Source organism: Lissotriton helveticus, chromosome 2_1, assembly GCF_964261635.1.
Source record: "Lissotriton helveticus chromosome 2_1, aLisHel1.1, whole genome shotgun sequence".
NCBI lineage: Eukaryota > Metazoa > Chordata > Amphibia > Caudata > Salamandridae > Lissotriton > Lissotriton helveticus.
The window spans coordinates 1,758,285,449-1,758,310,559 of record NC_136059.1 but is presented as its reverse complement, the minus strand read 5'-3'; the positions used below and the strand labels follow the sequence as shown (position 1 = coordinate 1,758,310,559).

The 25,111-nt window shown below is 43.5% G+C and overlaps 2 protein-coding genes across 2 annotated transcripts in view; one reads left to right on the top strand and one right to left on the bottom strand.

Annotated features, from left to right (window-relative positions):
• IFT74 (intraflagellar transport 74) overlaps positions 1-25,111 on the bottom strand; it is a 452,022-nt gene that overhangs the window by 299,812 nt on the left and 127,099 nt on the right. The gene's annotated exons all lie outside the window — the stretch shown is intronic.
• Positions 1-25,111, top strand: part of LRRC19 (leucine rich repeat containing 19) — a 71,971-nt gene that overhangs the window by 40,755 nt on the left and 6,105 nt on the right. The window contains exons 2-3 of the mRNA XM_078676712.1: positions 4,308-4,421; positions 9,666-9,789. Of these exons, the coding sequence (XP_078532838.1) occupies positions 4,317-4,421; positions 9,666-9,789 (229 nt within the window). The 5' untranslated portion in view covers positions 4,308-4,316. The remainder of the gene's footprint in view (positions 1-4,307; positions 4,422-9,665; positions 9,790-25,111) is intronic.

Here is a 25,111-nt window from a genome sequence, read left to right as displayed (position 1 = left end):
CACTGTTCTTAAAGAATACCTCGGGAGCCTCGATCAGTCATACGTACAACAACCAAACGACGATCGATTACATCATCTTAAGCGATAAACTGCAAGACAAAATGACAAACTTCTCGGTTCACCAACGCAACGACAGTGATCATGCAGCCCTAACAATTACCATGAACTTATCAGTGCAATCACGATACAAGCCTTGGCCGTCCGATGGGGGCATCGGACGGCCAAGATTTAATAAAGCTGCCCATAAGAATAAAATGGGGACAGGTAGCCACAGCAACCTTTAACAATTGGGCAAACACGTGGGCAGGCTGGCCCCCGAGCAAACACAACCAGGAGTCTATAGCTATATGGGATGGAATCACTTCAACCCTAGCAGCAGAACTTAGGGGAGATGGGGACAAACCAAGGGCAGTACACTGGCACCCTCCGATGGCCTTTGGATTCAACGCAGAAATTAAAACCAGCGCAAAGGATTTAAACAAAAAACGAAAAGCCTACAGCAAAAACCGCACAATCAAAAACAAAATCCAACTGCAAGAGGTCGCAAAGAGCCACTCCAGAAAAGTATGGGCTGCTAAGCGTAATCACTGCGAGGCTCAGTGGCTGAAATTTTTCGATCTGTTGAGCCCTGGGAAATCACAAGAGTTCTGGAGTTACATTAGCCATCTTGGTCGAGGGACAAACCATAGAGAAAACTCCCTTGAGGCATCTGTCTGGGTCCGTCATGTTACAGCGCTTTACAAGGAAGAAGGTCTAATCACCCAGCCATACAACATGACCCCACAAAAAGCGAACATGGCTTCAACAACTAATACAACACCCCCTCCCGGAAAAGCTCTAGTGTCCAAAATACTAAAAAAAATCAGAGCAAACGGCGCACCGGGCCCCAACGGTCTACCAGGCCATTTGTTTAAATCAAACATCGAATTTTGGTCTGAAAACTTGACCCACCTATTCTCAGACTGCTGGCTGTCGGGGGCAGTGCCTGATTCATGGCGAGGCTCGCTCCTGCACCCAATTCATAAGAAAGGGACTAAATCAGACCCAACAAACTATCGCATGATCGCCCTGTTAGACATCTAGGGTAAAGCCTATGCAAGCGCCATCCTGAAAGACCTCACAGACTGGGCAAGCGAAGAAAACCTACTGCCTTTCTGTCAAACCGGCTTCAGACCAGGGTCCTTGACTGTAGACAACATCACAGCACTCTCTTATCTAGTCAATCAAGCACGGCGGCACAAAAGTCTCCCTTTGTTCGCCTGCTTCATCGACTATTCTGCTGCGTTCGATGGAGTAGACCGCACCATTTTATGGAGAAAACTGGTCCTTTGGAACATCGATCCCTCCCTGTTAAGAGCGATACAATCTCTGTACCAAAACACCTGGGTAAGAATCAAACTTTCAAACGATTCTGCAACTGACAAGATAGACACGAATCGCGGTTTAAAACAAGGGTGCGTGCTGGCGCCCCTATTGTTCAATCTATACACAGCAGACATGGAGAAAGCTCTGCTGGGGGCTGCCCAAGCAACGCCAAAGATAGGGGCAACCAAAATACATTTTATGCAGTACGCGGATGACCTCGTAATTCTGGATCATACCAAAACAGGACTCCAAAAGGCACTCACCGCCCTGGCAATATATAACAACAAAAACAGGCTGGTAGCAAATCAGACCAAATCAAAAATAGTCATTTTTGGGCAATACCCCAAAAAAAAAAAAAGCAAAATGGAGCCTTGGCCATTTAACTTTGGACAGCACCCAGAAATACATATACTTAGGGGTCTCCTTCCACGAATCGGGGTTGTGCGGGACCCATTTAAAGAAAATACAGGGTAAAGGAAAGGCCATCACCTTTGCCCTATGTAAACTTCAAGCCCTTCTACATAGTCCATCAGCAACGGCCATTCAAAGAGTCCTCAAGGCCAAGTTAATGCCGGCCCTTAATTACGCACAACAGGCGTACCTAGGCAAACTGAATAAGGAGCTGGAAAAAATTCATTGTGGGGCATATAAAAGACTGTACCACCTACCGAAATGCACAAGAAACACTCTAATTCGCCTGGAATTCTCTCTTAATCAACAAACTCTGGAAGAGATGGCAGCCCTAAGTAAATATTATTACCTCACAACAGCGGCACGCGATAACACACTGAAGGCTGTCCTGAAACATATTTTTATTGAACCAGGGAACCCATGGTCAGCTACCATCGAAGCAGCCATGTCGCAATTGAACTTGGCGATTGAGTCGTGGAACCCAGATCTTGTCAACTACACGACCATCAAACACGCGACAAAAAAGCAAGTGCGCGCATGCTCTCGGGACATGGACTTGGAGTCCCTTACGAAAAGAGCCTTCCACGAATCCCTATGCTTGCCACACACCGCGTACAATCCCCGAAACCATCTCACGCAGGCTGTGGGCCTCCCAGCTCTCCACAAAATTCTGGCCTACAGACTGCACCCCCTGCCGCTCAAAGAACTATATCATCAGGAAAATGCAGGCACAGAAGCTCGGGGTTGCAGACTATGCAATTATAAACGAGAGTCACTGGCCCACTTACTACTTTGTTGCCCTGCCCTACGTGCGCCACGCACCGTCTACCTTAGGCCCATCCTTAGGGACGCTGGGACACGCACAGCTAAGGAAGCGATCCATCATCTATACACCTTGAGCGTAGTAAAACAGATGGCTTCATTTGGAAAATGTATTCAACAGACTCGGCTCGAGCTGATAGCTGCTAAGGCCACGCAGGAATTGTGACTTCGTCGCGGGACACCTGGAGGTCCTCACAGGTCTCCGACCACGTGTGTCCTTATGAACTCTGGGAACTTCTCACAAGCGCTTGTCTATAGAAATTTTTAACTTTAGTAATTTTATACCTTGGTCTTAATGTAATGGTTTTAAGTAACCACACAATAAAGTTATTCATTCATTCATTCAGTCCTTTTAAACTTGCGTAATCGTCTTGCAATTCAGAAAACATGAAATTACACTTAATTTATCCAGGTCGAGCTTGGGCAGCGCATGTGCTGCTCTGAAAGGCATGCTGTATTAAGGTAGGGACTTGATGCTCCGCCCACTCTCCACCCATATTTTTCATTGGCTTGTGTCATTGTCCACTGTAAACTGTGGCTGTTCATTGGTCAATAGGCTTATTAGTCCCTTCTTACTACTGCCTGGTCTCAATTTGTACCTTCCCATGGCGACATCACCTGTTACTCGGTAGGCTTTAATTACAGACTCCGAGCACTTTTTTCTCAAATAGCAATCGGTCTCAAATTTGTGAGAGTTTAAGCTATTGGCATTGACAATGACAATGCCTTCTATTTATTGGTTTTAAAACCAACACCTAAATAAAAGGCATTGTAATTTACAATGCCAATAGCTTAAACTCTCGTAAATGCGAGACCTATTACACTGCAAATGCTTGTTTTCTAATGTGATTTAAACCTGTGTGCCATTAACTTGCCGTACGCCTACATATTCATGCTTTTATTCTATTTTTCCACCTAACTGCCTGAATTAATAGATGTAGTGGAAGTATGAACTCACATTCGCAATTCAGTCTATTTTACTTGTGAAAGGCACACCACACAATCCTAAAATAAATTTGCATTTGGGAATGTTTGTGTCTGCTTAATTGTTTGAGTGGACTGCGTCGGTATATTACATCTCTGTGCCTATAATGTTGCGACATGTTCTTATAGGTATGTACATTATGCATGATTGAAGCATTTCTCTGTGCACACTGTAAAAAAGGCAAATTGGCTTTGATAATGTTCCTAAACCTTTTACTTTTCAGGTCTGATCACTAATGCATCTCTTTGTCCTAGTCCATTTTTCTTTTGGCAATTCAGATATTTCTCTTGTCAGAGTAATCGCGATTTATTTTTTCATTTCTGCAGCTTCCTAAATATTTGCCTAGGTATGAGCATTTTCTGTACCTGACTTAGCTCAGTAAACATTACACCCCTGGTATGTGTCTTCCACAGTCACTGTTTCATACCAGGACATGTGTCATGGTTTCCCATTGCTAAGTACTGCATCGATGCCCTACACAGTGGCAAGTTATAAGACTACTGTGCCCTCTATGTCATACATTCCAATATTTCAGCTGTTAACCTTTATTATTATTTGAACTTCCTCAGTTTATTGATTGACTTTGGAAAGGCGGTCTGTATACAACGTTATGTGGACAGCAACCTCATGCCCGTCTAAAACTAAATCTGGGTTCAGCAGTGTTAGAAAATACTAAACATCTTTGTGTGGTTGGTGAATAATAAGAACTATTCTCTCTTGTCAGGTTCGACCAATGGACTTCATGAGCCTGATGATCTGGATGATGATATTCTTACCATGCACCATTTGTGGGTCAACAAGTACAACAAATACAACAAACACTTCTATGTCATTGCCAGTGAGTGTAACATTATAGTACAACAGTTTTGAAACGTTTTGCTAATTGTCGGTTATAAAATTAACTATATGAAGAGGTGTCATTCAAGTATGTTGATACTGAACAACGTTTTAACATTGAATCGTGAAACTATCTACTATAAAATAATACTATGTCAAGCTGGTAGAAGTATTATCCCAGTTTATTAATGTGGACATTGTCAGTGGGGTATATACCACTTTACCAGCTCATACAACTTGTAACAAGAAAAAAAGGATCAATGCACTAACATAAAAAAGAATTCAAACAATGTATCAGAATAAAATAGGATACTGTGGCACAATAAACATGAGTGGTCAGGTACAAAACGTTAAAAAGTCATACAAATGAGAATATTTTGCTGAAATGGGTTAAAATTAATTGGGGACACGTTGTGCTGTTTTACATTGGGTTCCGTAGAGCAACACTTATCTGGCGCTCCTGATATAAACTATGCTATCTACTGAAATAAACGTGGACTACTCAACCTACAATTTTGCTGGCCACATCCATGTGGAGCTGAGCATCAACTGCCACAAAGACTACTTTGTTTCCTATCTAGGCACCTATTTTGACATTACCTGTAGAAGCAGTATGTTCATTCAGGTGATACGGAAAGAAAAGTTACAGGAGGATACACATTTCTAGTAGTATCACATAAGACACTGGTTTATGCACATTAATTTTTCCTAATTTAGCCACCTATTTTTTGGGGGGCGTGGGGGAATCAGCTGCGGATTTGAGGTCCCACACTGAGGAAGATAGCACCAAACCTCCCAAAAAGGGTCAAAACATGTGTAACACATTGTAGATTGCTTCTGTACAAGCATATAACACGAAAAGCAACAATAACAAAGAAGACTTTGCGCATCTGATGAACATAGCTCCAGCCACATATGATTACATGGGTTGCCAGGTCTCACAGATCTCTCACTATCAGAAAGTAATTCCCAAAGAAAAAGTATGGGTGCACCCTGGCTAACAAACAGAAGCTGCACAAGAGAGGTCTTTTTTTAATCAACACTAGAACTAAGACAAATTTAGGCATATTGTCCAGACAGCTACAGGCATCCCTACTGGTACATTTGTAAATTTGGGCACCATTCATGGAATTCTAGAATATTAGTAGATCATCTCTATGTTTGTGCAAAACGAAGTGCAAGCACTGCTCGAGTCCCCCAATCACCAGGCAGCACAATTCAACTTGGGACCTGGTGCCTATTGCAAACCCTTGTAACCTATATCCAAAACCCAGCGATACTCTGTGAGTCTCACCGCATAATAACATAGATTTAAGCTGATTAGCAGTGTAAACACTGAGATTCACGACACCCTGGTTTTTTCAATTTGATCAGACTTGTAAACCCTGGTTCAACATCACAGTCAAAAAGACTGCTGACATTCTTCTCTGCTTCACCCATATGTTGGTTTGTATTGACGCTGTGCAATTCATGTCTCTGATAGTTTCCTAAAAATTGAGTAATCTCTTTTAAACGTTTGCAAAATAAAGTAATTTACTGTTCTCTTCATTCATTAATGTATGAATATTTGGTACATCACATTATCACTTCTTATTGCCTTGTTTTATAGTGTACAAAGTCTTTAAGTGTGTGTATATTAGGTACACATGCGAAAAGAGCAAAACAAATCTAAGCCTTTTGAATATAGTGGTTCCATTCAAAGCCTGAGGGCACATTTCTATGCATATAAACGCATCTCACAAACTATATGTTGTAAAAAGGAAGTCAACATCACTGTAGCTCTTCTGAATCGACTCTGTATTCACTTTATTTAAGATGTAGATGACAATAGGTACCCATCTGAACAACAGAAATGAGCCCTTATCTTAAAGAAAGAGTAGAATTATCTTCATTTTATGTGCTGAGGATTTTTAAAAGGGCATGTGGTTACAAGCTGTTTTGAAGGCAGCTCTCAGCGAATTTAGCTATAGGTGAGCGTAAGTGCTATAAAAGATTTCCCTGGTTATTCTTTGGAAAATAAATTGAAAAAGATTCTTGTTTGCCGAACAGTCACCAACTTTAGCCCACTGCTCTTGCCTTCTCAAATTGACATATTGTTTACAATTGAAAGATGATCTTTAATGCATAAGGCCAACCCTCTGGATACATAAGAATGGGACCAGAAATGTAATATTGATGAAAGAAGTCTCTGGGAATAATTCTCCATTTACACTCTTCTTTCTGCAGGTGTGCAGCCTCCCAAGCTCAATTCCTACTAGCCTATTTAAAACTGTTTTGTCTCTTACTGATCAGTTTAAACCCTGAACATTCATGATTATGATCAACATTAATTAGAAATAGTTTGTCATAGCTGCATTTACTGCTGCCATGCCTCGTGATTGGCCATCTGAATGGCAAACTGCTAATTTCCATTACATCTTTCTCCTTCAACCTAACATAAACGGTGTAACCAACTACAACCGCATCCTACATCGACAAAGTGATTACATATAAAGTAAGTATCAAAATCCCCAACAGATATCTCAACAACTTCAAGTTACCCCACATTCTGAAATACCACCAGGTTAGCCTCATCTCCTTAGCTCTTCATCCTTCACAAAGTTGAAAACTTAAACTTAAGTCATAATGTGGGTAACCAACCTCCTCCCAAATTAAATTTCTTAATAATCTGCCAGTGTCCCACTGCATCAGATGCATGACAAAGTCATAAGAGTTAAGCACATAAGACGATAATATGCAAAATATTGTATGTTGCTGCTTCCTGACCATTACACAACAATGGGGAAAGCCAGCAGACTATAGGACCTGGCCAAGATATGTTGCAGAACAAAATTGGTCCCAATGGATATTATTAAAATTTGAAAGTCATTTGTTCCCAAGTAAAAACAAAGTATATTCAAATGGAATGAATTCACAATTTGTATTGAATTCCAATGCCATACAATTAAATTATACAATATACTGTTTCGTTTCGTTTCAAAATCTTTATTCGGATACATTTGTTGTGTCCATAAAAGCACAGGACAAATCAATTAGTTTACAGAGTACTTAAAAGTTATTTAAGAATGCATAAAAAATACAATACTTAGAGAAAAAAGATTGCATCTGTACATGAATTAATTTGTTACCATTCACTTGTAGCCATCTTTTATCAAGACAAACTAAAGTTTAACCTTCATTCATCACCCATGGTGGTACGTGCACGGACGGCTGCTATCAGAAAAGAACAAACTTGGAAAATCAAAACATCTTCTTCCAGACTAAGAATTTTAGTGTAGGCTGTTTTATGATCAGTAATAATACAAATTTCCTTAAAAAAACGGGATTAGAAACAATTTGGTATACATTTGATAAAAATTACAAAAGAATAAAAAATGAACCATAGTTTGTTTACTCTGATTGTCACATGGGCACGTCTTTTGCTCAAGTTTAATGTAATATCCTAACGGAAAACAAAGCATGTATTTCATGGTATCCGCTCTTAAACGGAACAGTAGAAATCTTTACCGTCGATTGATATTCTTCAAAAGACAATATACTGTATAACACAGTTGCTCCAGGGTGAGTGAAAAGACGAGTGCTTGATAGAGTGCTCGTGAGCAGATGGAGAGAGGGTAAGAATATAAAGTGTGAATATATACAATAGATGCTTGAGGATGCACCGCTCAGCTGAGGAAAAGAGTTGGGTCAGCTCGACGATGCTCTGCTCAGCAGAAAAGAGAAGAGAAGTTGGTCCCGCTCACAAGCACCTTAGGCCCACTTCCAAAAGTCCAGGACTGGGGTGGCACCACATGGCAGGGCAGACTCACAGCTGCCATAGTCCAGTTGCAAGGTTGTTGGAAGTCTGGCATGTCCCTGAGGCTTCAGAACAGGAGACTAGCCAACTAGCTTTTGGGGTTACTCTGGGTTCAAGTGATACAGATCCAGTCCTTCTCACCTAAGCAAGGAAGGCAGCAGGTCAGCACAGAAGGGTAGCAGTTCTTCCAGAGCAGCAGACCAGCAGAGTGGCAGTCCTTCAGCAGCACATCAGTCCCTTTTCCTGGCAGAGTTTTCACAAGTCCAGAATTGTACTGAAGTGGTGTTGTCTGAGGTCCACTACTTATACCCAGTAGTGCCTTTGAAGTGGGGGAGACTTCAAAGTCAAGCCTTTGAAGTGTGCAGATGTCCTGCCCTGTCAGCCTAGGCTCCAGACTAACTACAGGGGGCAGGCCAACCTTCGTGTGGGGACATGTCATAGCCTTTTCGGGTGTAAGTGAGGTCCAGTTCCTCCCTCCCAACTTGTCAGGATAGCCCACTCAGTCACACCTAAGCTCCCATTGTGTGTGGCTGTCTAGGTGGAATACACAAAGCTCAACTGCCAACTACACCCATTCATGTGACCAGAGACAGGCTGCAGACACCAAATGGCTATGGCAAGAATATTCCAACTTCCTAAATGTGGCGTTTTCAGAATTGCAATTTAAAATCCAACTTTATCATAAGTCAGGATTTTCAATTATCATTCCAGAGAAGCCAAACTTGAACTGGTCATATCTTCTCATTTGAAAATGACACTTAGAAAATATAATAAGGCAACTCCAATGTTATCCTATGGGAAATATAGGTCATGCATTAGTGAAAAAACGAATTTAGAAGTTTTTCATTACTAGGACAAGTAAAACTTGAAAGTACATGTTGTTTTTTTTAATATGTTGCACTCTACCCTGTGGGCTGTCCACGGCTTACGCTGGGGGGTAACTTATATGTATTAAAAAGGAATGTTTGGGCCTGGCAAAAGGTTTATTTTTCCAGGTTGAAATGGCAGTGTAACTGCACACACAGTGTCTGTAATAGCATGTCTGAGAAATTTTCAAAGGGCTGCTTAAGTGCATGGCACTAGTAGCATTTAATTTACAGGCCCTGGGTACATATAGTAATAGACATATAAGTAAAATAAATGTGCCAGATGGGTATCAACCAATATTACTATGTTTAGAGGAAAGAGCAGATGCACTTAAACTGGTTTGCAGTGGTAAGGTGCTCAGAGTCCTAAGGCCAGCAGAAACAAAAAAAAAATGGAGGAGGAAGGCAATAAATTGATAGGTCTTAAAAACAAAAACATATGTTATGTTCAAAGTCAAAAGTTGATCTGGCTCTAATCCATATCCAGATATATAGAATATACTCCCACTGAAGTTGTTACATGAAGATGCATATACACCAGGGGGTGACATACCACTAAATCTAATATTCTTTTTAAAATAAGGCAAGTTCGAGCACCATTCCTCCACAAACCTCTTCTGGGAAGACGTCTGCGCTTGTTATCACCAGTTTGATGTCATCACCCACAACTCCTGCAAACAGCACTGGAAACACCACAGCAGGAAATGGTACAGTTCTCATATTTGAATTACTTCTTCTATAAAACAAAGTATCTCAGTTTGTGAAAAAAGACCAAGGGTTACGAATCCTGATGAGAAATGCCAATCCGTTTATGTACCTATATTTCAGCACATGTACAAGTATCAGAAACAGAAGAGTAACATGTTGATATCCTTTATTTTAAATCCAAATGCATCCTTCCTATTCACAAAAGTAATCAATGAGACCAATCCAAGGAACTCGAGTTGTGGAATCACACATCAAGTGTATCCTTTACTTTGGAAAATTCTCATTGACCCTGAACACAATGAGAATGCACCTCCTTCTCTGGATGCATCCATACTAATAAATATCATTAAATGAGGTTTCACACATTGCTCTGCCTCATGTGTGACTTACCCATGACTTACTGCCTGATTTAGATCTAGGCGGATGGATTACTCCATCGCAACGGTGACAGATTTCCCATCTGCCGAAATAAATCCCATTATTCCTATGGGATTTATATTTCGGCAGACGGGATATCCGTCATCACTGTACCGGGGTAACCCATCTGCCAAGATCTACATCAGACCCTTAGTCTCTTCTTTAAAGTAAATTATGCCACTCAAGGAACAAGCCAAAGTTATTTTACTGCATGAGATCAACATTTAGGCATATGTATCCAGTCAGCATATAATACCATTTAATGAAAAACTGTTTTATTTTCACAACAATGATGACAAACAAAAGACAATCTCCTGGTGAATGTAGTATTTCTAATCCTAGCTACCTCTCATTCTCAATTGGGAATTAAAAGGCTAGGGCAAGATGAAAGGCAAAGAAAGGCTTAGGTTCTTATGGAAAGTGCCTTCTGGATGCAAAGTACTTTTCTTTGTGACTTAAAGATCTTGCTCAGTAAACATACAAGTCTGAACGATTTTGTGGATGGTCTTCTAATGCCAGGAAGCATGAAGACCTCTGCTTTGAGCAACTGATTGTCTAACATGCCTGTTAGACCTAGCATCTTTTGCGTGTTTTCCCCCTGTCTTTGTTTCCGTCTGCCCTCCTGTCTTTCACTGTGTGCTGTGTTTCAGTTTTGCTGTTTCTAGAATGCTGGGCACTTTACCACTGAAGCTTAGTGCTAAAGTGCAAGTGTTCCTTGTGTAAACTGTGATTATGATTGGTTATCCATGATTGGCATATTTGATTTACTGGTAAGACCCTAGTAAAGTGCACTCTGTGTGCACAGGGCCAATAATTCAAATGCTACTAGTGGGCCTGCAGCACTAATTGTGCAGGTTTCAAAACTGCCATGCCGACCTGGCAACTGCAATCACTTGTCAGACCCAAACCTTCCCTTTTACGACATGTAAGGCACCCCTAAGGTAGGCCCAAGGCAGCCCATGGGCAAGGAGCACTGTATTTAAAAGGTAGGACATGTGCTGTTTTGTTTAACATGTCCTGATAGTGAAATACTGCTAATTTTGTTTTACACTATTGCAAGACTATCTCTCCGATAGGTTATCATTGGAGCTGCTTTGTAACCACTTGCAAGTGTAACTTCCAATTGGGAAGAGATAGAGATTTAGAGTTTGGATCCCGGAACTCACAATTTAAAAATACATGTTTTAGTGAAGTTGTTTTTTAAATTGTGTGTTAGAAAGGGGCATTTTCTTGCTTTACTATTCAGTGCATTTGCTTGCCTTTGGAATCCTAATCTGAGGGAAGGTGACAATTGGACTGTTTGTTCATTCACTCTAGACAGTCATACAGAGGAAGCTGAGGTGTGCCCTGCATATCCCGACGGCTCATCACCAGGCTGAAGGGTCTTCACGAGCTAGAGTGGTGGGAGGAGTTGTCACCGACACCTGAATAGGGCTGTGCCTGTCCTCACAAAATGCTGTATCCATCCCCTGTAGTGTGTCTGGAGCCAGGTCAAGGAAAGGCAGGGTCTTGTGCACTACAAAGTCTTTCCTTTGAAGTTTGCCTACTTCAAAGGCAGAAACTGGCATAAGTACTCGAGCTGTGACACCATAACTTCAGAACACTTCTGGACTAAGAGGACAATCTGCCAAGAAGAAGAGTTGGAGAAGCTGTCGGGGGGGACTACCAATTTGCTGTGTGCTTTTCTGTGTTGGCCTGCTGCTTCTGTCTAAGGCATTGAAAAGACTGACTTTGTTTTCTACATCCGGCTTTCCCAGGTTCTCCAAGGGCTTGTGTGTGCTTGCCTCCTGTTGAAAAATCTCAGGGACATCATAAACTTTATCTGCAGCCCCTGAACTCCTCTGCTGAGAGTCCTGACCTGACAAGTGGTGGCAATTCCAGTTTGGGGTCCTTGGAGGTGGTTTTGCAGCAAAGGACTGGGAAAATCCACACATCGACCTTCAGCGCCTGTGTTTCCTGACACAGCACCACGGTGCAGCTGAAAACCCAATGCATCTTAGCGGTGCGGCAAAAGAATCAACGCAGCGCCTGCAGTGTGGCTAAAGGATCGCCACAGCCCGAGTCATGAGCACTGTGTCTCCATCATCCGAGGCACCCGCTCTGACTCTGACACAGACCCTGCTGTGCAGATGAGGAAATCGACGCATCCCCTGCCACATGGCTGGAAAATCGACACAGCACCTGTTTCGCTGCCGCATTGACCCAGGGTGTCCTGATTTTTGAGGCTTTGCACCTTGGCACCAAGTTCTTTACCGACGTAGCCCACCAGTAAGGAACTAAGGTCGAGTGTCCAGAGATCGACACATCACCTCCCCTCATAGTAAGGAATTGACGCATCACCTCCCCTGGCAGTAAGGAACCACGCATCAACTCCCCTGGCAGTAAGGAATCAACGCATCACCTCTCCTGGGAGTAAGGGATCAACACATAGCTTTGCTTTTCTGGCACCTCATCTCCCCCACACCTGTTATCGAATTTGATTTTAATGCATCCCAGGTACTTTGAGACGAAAGTGATGCATCCATAGTTCCCTATGGACTGAATTATTTTAAACCTTTTAAAAGTGATATCTTTGCTTGTGTATGTTGGATTTTTTGTCATTTTGGTCTAGTTTTATTTAGATAAAGATTAGTTATTTTCCCAAACTGGTGTGGTGTCCATTTGTAGTATTTTCACTGTGTTACTGTGTGAGTTGTGTACAAATGCTTTACACATTGTCTCTGAGATAAGCCTGACTGCTCGTGCCAAGCTACCTAGGGGGCGAGCAGGGTTTTTCTTAGCTGTGTAATCCCCTTGCCCTGACTGGAATAAGGGTCCCTACTTTGACAGGGTGCAAGCGACTGCCAACTAGATACCCACATTTCTAACAATGCCTGAATGAAGACAAGAAACATGCAGCCAGCATGTTCTGGATTTAGACACCAGCATGCAATGTTTTGAATGTCTTACCTTACAGGTCGGTGTTTATTAGCTGCTGCTGTTGCTCAGCCTTACGTATTGAGGCTGATTTGGCAAGGGTTGGGAGGGTGGGACTGCAGGACTCAAGGAGATTTAACTTTTCAAAATTGTCTTCTTTTAACAATGTATATATAATGTGTCATGACAAAAAGGGCATTCATTTGTCTTGGCAGCAAGGCTGTGTTCTCAGGGGCATAGCTTCAGGGGGGTGTTTGGGATGTTACACCACCTCAATTCAATTCAAATCTTTTATTCGATTAACCATTATATTAATCATAAAAAGTACATCATATGTAAACATTTCATCATAAAATCACAGTTGTTGTTAATACATTATTACGCTTAAAAAAAGGTGAAAAAACTAAAATAAAGAAAAATACACTTTTAGTCCATTTAGAAAGTTAGTACAGGTATTCATAAAATTCAGCTAGGGTTCGTTTCTAGAGCTTTACGAATAGTTATACAAGATTTCAAAAACAGTGCTAGGTTCTTTGCCACATATTGTGTATCAAGCTGCTGCAAAGCTAAAAACGCCGGGCGACAGGTCCTCAACCCCATTTGACGTAACAATGGTAAGACCCAACGCCTGCGTGCTACAGCATAATAGTGACAAAACAGTACTACATGCATGGTTGATTGAGGGGAGACTTTATCACATGGACATTTTTCCAATTCATGGGACCAGTTTAGCGTATTTGGGAAAGTGACCAATCGAAAAAACAGATTGAAACGCAACCTGGTTAATAGATACTTTTCATGATTGGATATGTGATATGATAAATAGGGCTGTGTGCCTGGGGACACTTGGGCCATCAAAATAAGAGCGTTGGATTGCTTTGATATTTCTCCAGACATACGGAGTTCCCTTAAATGATTAAGACAATGATGTTTCAGAGATTGTCTACTCATCTCATTGATTGTTGAGGGCTCAATGGCATACTGTATAAGGTCGAGATCTTTCAAGAAGTTGACCACGTACGCCAACCATGGGATGTTTTTCCAGGACGACATCTCGAGACATTCTGAAATCAGGGCACGTGTAAGGTGGCACTGAGGCTTTGTCCAGATACGGTGCCATAGGAGCATTGGTTGACATTTGATGTAATCAGTTAAGTAGTCTATCCCAAGCTCTATATGGCAACCGTAAGTGGGGGCACTCCGTGGGAGGGCCAGCAGGTATTTGACAAAGCCGTTTTGAATTTTTTGTAATTCAGAGGTGTTTACATAGCCCCATACACCGGCTCCGTATGTGGCGATGCTCAGGCATTTACCTTGATGAATTTTGAGCAATACAGGGGGAGTTGGTTTACCCATTTTTCTCGAAAATGAGACGAGGGCAGAAGTTGCTCGTTGGTAAAGCAATTTCCTCGTTACCGTCGCCCTTTTCCATGTTAACTGGTCGTCTATTAGGATGCCCAGGTAAGGGTATTCCCTAACGCGTTCCAGTTTTGATTGCTCAATGCAAAGATGTTTGGAGCTTTTTACTTTGGGCCCTGTTTGCATGACAAAGGTCTTGGTCTTATTCACCTTTAAGCCAAGCGAAAGCATGAAGTTACAGTATTTGTCCAACTGCTTCTGAAGTTGTACTAAGGTCCGGGCAAAAATTACGGAATCGTCAGCGTAGAGAAGTGCTGGGATAGGGCGCTGATTGATGGTAGGTAAGTCCTGGCTCCCTTCTAGCATGGCTGCTTCCAGGCCATTGGTGTATAAATTGAATAGAAAGGGAGCCAGGACACAGCCCTGTCTTACTCCACGGTTTATTGGAAAAGAGGGTGTTAACTCCCCACCAGTACCAAATCTTACGCAAGCCGAGGCGTCAGTATAAAGCTCGCGCAAGAACATGATAAGGGGTGGATCAACGCCCAACTCATCCAGGATAGACCACAGCTTGGCGTGGATTACGCAATCAAACACCGCGCTGAGGTCGACGTAGACCATGAATAGGTTGCCCCGTTTTACCCCAACATACTTCCCTATTAAGAGTGTCAGGTTTAGGGCCTGTTCAAAAGTACCCAGTCCCTCCCGGAATCCATACTGTAGGTCCGTGATGATGTTCTTTTCTGCCGCCCAATCCTGTAATCGATCCAGAATTAGACGGCCCGCGACTTTACCCAGTGAATCCAGGAGGGAGATGGGCCTGTAGCAGGCAGGATTATTTCTCTCACCTTTTTTGAAAATAGGGAGCAGTATGGAGGAGGACCAAGAGTCCAAAAGGCCGTTATTTAGAACTGCCGCCATTAGTTGGGTAATTATTGGAGACCATAAATCGATGTTTGATAGGAATATATCTAAAGGGGCACCGTCTGGACCAGGGGCCTTTCCAGTTTTTGAAGAGGATAGTGCGCTTATGACCTCTCCAAGAGTGAAGTGAAGGTCAATTGGATAGACCCCTTTTTTATGAGGTTCGCTCACTGGGGTAGGATGCACGGTGCTTGACGAGGGGGGGTCACTAAAGATTTTAGAAAAGTGTGTCACCCACTCGTCCGCAGACACAACTACATCCAGGTGTTGATGTGAGCTACCATCAAGTAGAAAAGGTGATTTTACTACTTGCCAGAATAGAGAGCTGTCCTTGCTATTGCAGCTCTCATGTAATTGGGCCCATAGTTTGTTTTTGTGGTCTCTTTTACAGCTTATTTGGGCCTGCTTATATTCAGATCTTAATTTAGTTATTTTAGATTGGTCTCTAATTGGATTATGGAGCTCTTTCTTTAGGGCGTTTAAAGCTTTCCGGCATGCCGTATTAAACCAGCCTGGTTCCGTATGGCTGCCCGGTTTACAGGTTCGAAATAGAACCTTCTGAATGACTTTCAAGATTTCCCCGAAACTGGAAATAATTTGCTCTGGGGAGGATACCTCATCAAGACATGTATTTATCCATGGGAGTGCTTTAGAGATCACAGAGCTTAATGTTACTGCTGGATCTATCCTTGACCATTTCACGGAATAGCCGTTAGTTTTAACCATAGACAATGACTTTTGGGTCAGCAGGCTATTCTTTGTTGGGTGGGGAGCACTCATAGCTAGCCTTAGTACTAATGTGTTGGGGAAATGATCACCTGAAATTTCTGTTCCTGTACTAAACTGGGAAAGTGTACCCTTTAAGGAATATGAACAAAGTATAAAATCTATGGTACTAAAACATCCCCTGCCGTGGAAAGTAGGGTTGAATTCCACGGGAGGATCTACGAGTTCGTTGGCATAAGTCAATTCCAACGACATTAAACAATCATTAAAAGATTCACCTACAGGGGAATGAGTGAAGTGTGTCATAGGGCAATCGTTTTCATCTAGGAGGCCACAATCAGATTTCTTATAATGAGAGCACAATTGTACATTGAAGTCCCCTCCCCAAATTACATTATACATAGCTAATGAGTGGTTAGCTCGTTGTTCGCCTACAAAAAGTGAAATTGCGGACACAGTTTTGACACATTCTGCAGGAGATAGATTATTGTAAAAATTAACAAGACTATATGACATACCGTTTTTAAAAGTAATCAAAAGAATTTGATAATACGAGGTAGTACACTGAACAGAAATTTTCTTTGCATCAAGCTTGTTTGATATGTATACCACAAGACCCCCCTTAGGTCTGCCGTGTATTGATGGGGTGGCCGGAGAGTGGAACGTTAGATAACCTTCTATGTGCAGTGGATCAACAGTCCATGTCTCTTGGAGGCACAGAATCTGATAGGAGGTAACATAAGCCAGCCAAGATGTCGATAATACTCTGGGTCGCAGACCAGCTACGTTCCAGAATAATATAGGCACTAGATAGGCTGACGATGTTCCTTTGGTAGAAGGAGGCCTTCCTTTTAGGGATGGTGTATTTCGTAATGAGCTAAGGTCAGTGTTAGGTGGAGAGAGCAGTCTCTCTCGTTGTTTGTCAGGTGTAGTGGTGGAACAAGGCTGAGAACCAACGTGATGGAAAGTATGTACGTCCACTAAGTCTATTTGCGTTGCCGAAATTGGTAAAGACGTTGTTTCGTTCGGCAGAGTTGAGAGTACGGGAGAACTTGATGGTATCGGGACTGGTGGCCCTATGGGGGAGAAATTCCTATCATCCATGACATTAGCTGTTGGTGGTCAGTCCACCATCTCCAAGCAGTCGAACCTGTTGTAAGTGGGAACACCCCTCCAGTCCAAAGAAGGCATGGCAGCTCTACCACCTTGCCCTTGCCAATTTATCCAATCCGGATTTTTGTTCCGGTTCCCGACCTGGGTCCAGTTCCACTCTGGGGCTGGTGGTAGGGACTGGGCAGGAGGATAGAAGAAAGCTAATCTTTTCGTACCAATTCCTTCGGTAGATGTTTGATCACCCCATGGACAGATATGTTCTACAGTTTGGGGGTCTTCAAAGTTTATTATAATGCAATCCCCTGGAATAGTTTTTTGCTCCTTCCCTACCCAGGGGACTCTACAGACTGAGACAACTCTGTTGTTAGCAAAAGGGGGAAGTGGCTGATTCATAGACAACCAATGGAGCACCTTATTTTTTAGGGACCATCCAGGTTCTTCAGAGTTGACATGCAACGCTGGAACCCCGGTCATTATAACTACAAACGGCGTTGCCTCTGGGGGGAGGTGAACAGAGCGTGCTGCGTTACGTCTTATATTATAAGCCGCATTTTTGGAGGCTGGAGTTTTAGCTATAGGTCGTATGGTTGGTAAACTGGTAGGTTTGGCCGTTTGGGCAGAAGGACCAGAGAGGGAAGGGATACCAGAATTTTTTACAGCAGTATTGATTGTTGATTGCTGTGGTTTAGTATTAGTTATGGGGACAGGTTTTTGATGGACCACCGCTGTGGTGGTCACCACTTTGGGGGCTTGGGGGGTTTGTTGGGGAACTGTACCCCCGGGCTTTATTGGTTTTGGCTTGTGTTGTTGGGCCACAGTACAAGAAGGCATAGGGATCGAGCTGTTCTTAGTTTTTAATTCAGATGTTAGTATAACTAATAGTTTCTCGATCTTTGATAACGCTGATTCGATGGGTTTAAGATGTAGTTTAATTAAGGCCTCTATAGGGGCTAAAGTATGTAAATCTTGTGGCGGGGAATCCCGCCCACTACATATGTTACCAGTCGAAACAGGATTGAGAGTGCCAGGTGGAGGATTTATTAGTTCTGACGTTGTTAAGACATTTGGCTGTTGAGATAATTCTAGTTGGGATAAATGATGAACTAATGAGGGAGAGTCTTCGTTGAATTGTGACAGGAGAACCTGGTGTGAATCGGTAATATTTATGGAAAGATTATTATTATCCTTTTGGTCTTTTCTCCTTTTTGGAATGGCACCTTCCCGCTGTCCCCTAGTGTTAGGAGATGGAGGATTCTCCTCCAAGTTGGAAAAGAGAATCGGAGTTCTCTCAAGTGAACGGGAGGGACGGGATGCAGAGGTGTGTGATATTTGTGTTGTGGAAAGGTTGGTAGATACCGATAAGTCCACTATCCCGGGAACCGTTTGGGTCTCGTGTTGGAAGTCTGAGGCTAGGATGCGTTGCGGTGTTACAGCAGATGCCAGTAGGCCCAGTGAAGAGCGCCTGGCTGCAGCTAGGTCTTGTGAGACCCTCCTTTCCAACAGGAGCACACCCTGATTGATGGCATCGTTTGCCTTGGCAATGAATTGGTCTATTGGACCTATTATCTGGGCGGCATGCGCAGCTTTGCTGTTTCTAGTTATTCTGGGAGACATAATTATCAGGAACTATGTAAACAGTTACACTTCAAAGAGTCCAGAGTGAACAAGATAAGATGATATGTTTTGTTGGGGGCACACAAAATATAATGTTAATAAGGTGGCCCAGTCCAGTCTTACCCGGTCTGGAACGGGCTAGAACGGGCCCGCCCTTGGCCCGCCCTTGGCCCGGGCTTCGCCCGGCGTCCCGCGAGGCGGGGGTGACGCGCTATTTCAGCGCCTCCTGGCGCGCAGATGACGCGTGCGCCGCTCGGGATGCTGGGGAGTGTGGTTTCTTTACCCCCCTCGTCCCACGCTCCACTCGGCCACCAGGACTCCAAGATGGCAGGGGAGTCGGGCAGCGGGAGGCGGGAAGGCGCTCAACCGAGGGCAGAAAGTCTCTGGGAAGGCTGGCGGGCGTCAGGGCAAATTGCGGCAACAGCTTGGCAGTATCAGTGAGTGTTCCACCCCTCGACCGGGGTGACGCGCTATTTCAGCGCCTCCTGGCGCGCAGATGACGCGTGTGCCGCTCGGGATGCTGGGGAGTGTGGTTTCTTTACCCCCCTCGTCCCACGCTCCACTCGGCCACCAGGACTCCAAGATGGCAGGGGAGTCGGGCAGCGGGAGGCGGGAAGGCGCTCAACCGAGGGCAGAAAGTCTCTGGGAAGGCTGGCGGGCGTCAGGGCAAATTGCGGCAACAGCTTGGCAGTATCAGTGAGTGTTCCACCCCTCGACCGGGGTGACGCGCTATTTCAGCGCCTCCTGGCGCGCAGATGACGCGTGCGCCGCTCGGGATGCTGGGGAGTGTGGTTTCTTTACCCCCCTCGTCCCACGCTCCACTCGGCCACCAGGACTCCAAGATGGCAGGGGAGTCGGGCAGCGGGAGGCGGGAAGGCGCTCAACCGAGGGCAGAAAGTCTCTGGGAAGGCTGGCGGGCGTCAGGGCAAATTGCGGCAACAGCTTGGCAGTATCAGTGAGTGTTCCACCCCTCGACCGGGGTGACGCGCTATTTCAGCGCCTCCTGGCGCGCAGATGACGCGTGCGCCGCTCGGGATGCTGGGGAGTGTGGTTTCTTTACCCCCCTCGTCCCACGCTCCACTCGGCCACCAGGACTCCAAGATGGCAGGGGAGTCGGGCAGCGGGAGGCGGGAAGGCGCTCAACCGAGGGCAGAAAGTCTCTGGGAAGGCAGGCGGGCGTCAGGGCAAATTGCGACAACAGCTTGGCAGTATCAGTGAGTGTTCCACCCCTCGACCGGGGTGACGCGCTATTTCAGCGCCTCCTGGCGCGCAGATGACGCGTGCGCTGCTCGGGATGCTGGGTAGTGTGGTTTCTTTACCCCCCCTCGTCCCACGCTCCACTCGGCCACCAGGACTCCAAGATGGCAGGGGAGTCGGGCAGCGGGAGGCGGGAAGGCGCTCAACCGAGGGCAGAAAGTCTCTGGGAAGGCTGGCGGGCGTCAGGGCAAATTGCGGCAACAGCTTGGCTGTATCAGTGAGTGTTACACCACCTAATAAATGAATTTTGTGATACTTTATTGGGTACAGATGCTTTCAGTCTGGTATGGTGAGATGTCTATCGGATTTCATCAGGATGGTTTACACACATAGGCTAAAAATGCACACACACTGTTTGTAAAAAGATATTGGTTATTTCACAAAATAATGTGTTTTCTCACTTATTGTCCCTAGCAATCCGCATTACTCTCCCTTTAAGCCCCTCGCGTGCCACCTGCTTCTCGTATAATGTATTTTAAAATTATGGGGTACTTTTACTAAGATTTTGTGCAGCGTTTGCAGCACAAAAGTGACTCAAATCAACGCAAAATCAAATTTTCCCAATTTACTTTCCAGCACAAATTTGTTTTGTGCTGTAAATTCACATGAAAGTAATGCAAAGCAGCACAAAGAGCTGCTTTGCATTACTTAGCGCAAAGCAGGCGTTCCATGGGTGGTGCCTGGGCATTTCCAAGCAACCACCCATGGTTTATCACACAAAACACGATTTACTAAAAAAAAAGTATTCAGAGTTTTGTGTAAAAAAAATGATGCCCATTTTAAATAGTAGAAATGCTTTTACTTCTCCTTTCTATTCCGACTTTGCATGTGTGCTGCACTGTACTGCAGGCCTACAAAGTGAAAAAGTTTTAAAGTTAGATTTCGCATTGTATTTTGTACTGGAAGTGTACACTTCCAGTACAAAACCTATGCTAGACTCACATAGAACACCCTTACACTATGGTGCAAAGGTGAGTGCATAACACACGGCTACCTGATTGTGCACCGGTGCTAAGGAGAGGTGAGGAGAGTGCTGATACACGCCTCCCCCCAAATCTTACAGACCAAGCTGCGCGCTAAGTTCTGCTCTAAGACTGCATTAATTTAGATGACACTAAATGAAATAATTTAGGGGATGCAGAGACTGTCACAGTCTTAGAATTCATGTGCGCTCTGGATATCTTGCATTTTGAAGTAGATGGCACCACTTAAGAATTCAACATTTTGATGTTTCTTTGGAGCCGTCAAAGACGGCTGACGCATACACGGCTCTCATAGAAGCGGACTTGTATTTTTATTTCTCTGCTGCCCGGTAGGATGGCTTCAAACAGCATGGGCTTAACTAATGAAATTGTTGTAGGTTTTGAAAACCTGTCTTTGGAGAGATAGTGCACATCTTATTACTTGTCTGCAGACATTGGAGAAGAAGCAGAATCTTTGGAAATAGGAAGAGGTAGTAAACATAGGGAATTTAAAGACAGATCAGTGTTTAAGATATTATAATTTACATTTGAAACAGCTAGCTAGAGTACCCATTATCTGAATATTTGGTAAGAACACAAGTGGATTCTGTTGTGATGGCCACAGAGAAGGTACGTCCCAGATTCAAATATGAAAATAGAGAACATAAGGGTTACTTTGTTATTCCAGGTGATGCAAAATAGTCCTATCAAGGAACTATAAAAAAGTGTGATGCACTGAATGCAGGACTTTTTCTTAGGGTATAATATTTTTATGGAATTAGCCTTAGAACGTACTGCAGTAAGAGACAAGCTCTGGTGCTGGGGAAGATGCCCCTGAAACTGCTGGCTCTTTAATTGATTGAGATGAAGAATCTACCAGTGCCAAACAGTGCTTACACTTTCCACTGCTATCAATAATTTTCTTATATTTACCTATTCTTTTGTTTAGGGATAGGGTAAATATAGGATTGAGCCAGGCTAAAGTAAAAGTCTAGGAACCAACTGCTTGGACAAGCCGAGTTCCAATCTTACACATGATCTCATTTTAGTAACGGAGGTGAATTTGGGCTTTTTGGGGTCCAATTATGTAGCCACATCTAATCCAGAATACACAGGTATCACTTTTTGATATGCAGAGCCTACTATAAATGTTATGAATGTTTTACTTTCATCCCTATTTTGGTATTTCTGCAAATTGCCTGCACCTCATTGCAAAGACCACAACCTGTCCTTTAAAAGTCATACCCTTCCACCTTAATAATACATAATCACCTGTAGATCCTCTATTAACACCGCCAACCATTTCCATATATTCATACCCCCACCTCCCACTAAAGGTCACACCTAACTCCTATTAACTTTACCTACCACACTAAAATTGGAATAGATGCATGGAATTGCTTTGTTAACAGCATAAGACTAATACCAAATCCACTGGGAAAAATGCTAACCATAGATTCCTGAGCAGAGTTCTGCCCCACATAAAACTCTTCGCTGCCTTGTCAAGGGTAGAAAGGTCTTTTTAAAGGCATTTGCATTACAATAAATATATAAACCTCCTTGACCGCACGAATACCCTGACATTCAGTGGTTGGGAAGTCAATTGTAGTTCATAAAGGATAATAATTCCCTTATACTGCTTGACATCATCCTACTTACATAAGACAGACCTTCTACGGTTTTGTCCATCACCCAGTACTGTACTCTTCCATCGCCAACTCAACAGGCATGCACTAACTGTAGAGATCTGCACATAAGACTTGACGATCGGAGGAGACATAAGACTTGTTGATCGGAGGAGTCTAATATAGTCCACCACTGCAGGTTCCAACAAACTACATACTATGACAGTTTCTTGACATCTCACAATCACAATCAGATATGTAATGATATTAATAATGTCGATCACAGCAGATCCCTCGACCAGGTCTCCCTCCAACTGCTCAGGACCTTCAAATCTAAATATGTCACATGATTGACAACCCAGTGCAGTAACTAGTTAAGTAGATTATGATCCTAAGAAATACCATAAAGGGATCTGTAGAGCTGTTCAAAGCAGCTCACTTACTGAAAACCAAAAAATGGATCTAGCTATTACACCTCTTCATTCACCACACTGTTGAGCACTGCGTCCATGACCTGATAACCACCCCTTGGTGGTCATCACTCATAACATGGACACACTTCCTACATAGGGTCAAATAAAAAAATAAACAGTTCCGACCATACACCCTATACAGTGTAGCATGCTACCCATGTAGGCAGGTACAAAAGAGGGTGGTGATGGACGGAGCATCAGAACCAATCAAACACTCACACCCAGTCAAAAGATCTGGGTTTAATTCGTGATGGATCAAACCCAGATCTTTTGACTGGGTGTGAGTGTTTGATTGGTTCTGATGCTCCGTCCATCACCACCCCCTTTTGTACCCATGTAGGCAAGCGCTTCAGCACCCCAAATAGGGGTAGTTAGCGCTATAAACATGTTGCAATACAGTATATTTAAATGGTAACAAGAACATTCTATATATAAAAATGGGAACTGCAGCCAACCGGAGTCTAAATTTTCTGAATTTAATGCACCTCCTTCCACAAAAATAAATATCCTGTTATAGTAAATGATAAATAGCACAAACCTGTGGCATAGCCATTACCTTGCAGCCCTAAACATCACAGAAACCCAATAACAGAAATGAAGGGACATTGCAGTCAGACATGTAGAAGCCAAAGAAAAATGAAAATAGGAAAATACTCATTTAAATATTTAGCAGCTTCCATGTCTCACCATGTCTACGTTGGACGTGCTGCAGAGCCTCTAACGGTAATGTATTTGTACGAGTCGTACAGGGGAATGTGTTATTATCCTAATATTCAAGCTAGGGAGGAGGGTGGGTTGGTTATGACTATGAAGAAGATTCCTCTAATGAAGAACACAGATTACAAGAGAGTAGCTGTTAGACCTGTCAGCCAAAGAATGCTCTTCCCCAAACTTTTTGCCTTACTCCTCCATATTTTACTGATCTCGTTTTTGTTGACTCTGTGCACTTTACAGCCAGTAACTTGTGCTGAAGTGTTTGTGCTACCTCCTTAAAACATGGTAACATTGGCTTGTCCCCAGTTGGCTTATTTAATTTACTTATAAGTCCCTCACAAAGTGCACTACTTATGCACAGGGCCTGTAAATTAAATGCTACTAGTGACCTTGCAGCACTTGTTGTGCCATCTACTTAATTAGCCTACCAAACCTGTCTCAGGCCTGCTATTGCAGCCTGTGTTTAGTTTTAAAAGGCCATTTCAACCTGACAACATAAACCTTTTGCCAAGCTCAACCAGCCTTTTTAATACATATAAGGAACCACAGGGTAGGCCCTAAAGAGCCCTCAGTGCAGAATGCAATGTATGTAAAAAGTAGGACATGTAATTTTAAGTTTTATAAGTCCTGGTAGTGAAAAACTCCTAAATTCGATTTTCACTACTGCAAGTCCTGCTTCTTGATATGATATATGATAAAAATAATTTATAGAGCGCACGTACACCAGCGGTTTCTTGGTGCTTACGAGGACGAGCTGAGGTCGCAGCAATATGGTGAAGTTAATTGTAAGCTTGAGAGAAAAGCCAGGTCTTGAGCGACCTCCTAAATTGAGAATAGGCGGAGATTAGATGGAGATATGGGGGGAGGGAATTTCAAAAGAGTGGGGCTTGTGAGGAAAATCTCAGGCCACCATGCTTCTTGCGTCTAAAGGTGCATGGGGACAAAAGATTGGAGCAGGAAGATCGTACGACCCGGGAAGGGACATAACGGTGGATTCGAGAGGCAATAAAGGCTGGCCTTGGGAGGAAAGGGCTTTATGAATCAAGAGGCTGCGCTGAGCCACAGGGAGCCAATGAAGGCTCTTAAGGAGAGGGTTAGTACGGCTAGACTTTGGCTGGCCATGAATAAGTCTGGCTGCTTGATTCTGGATAAGTTGGAGTTGATGAGATTTGTATGCAGGTATTCCAGCGTACTGTGCGTTTGCATAGTCAATGCGGGATA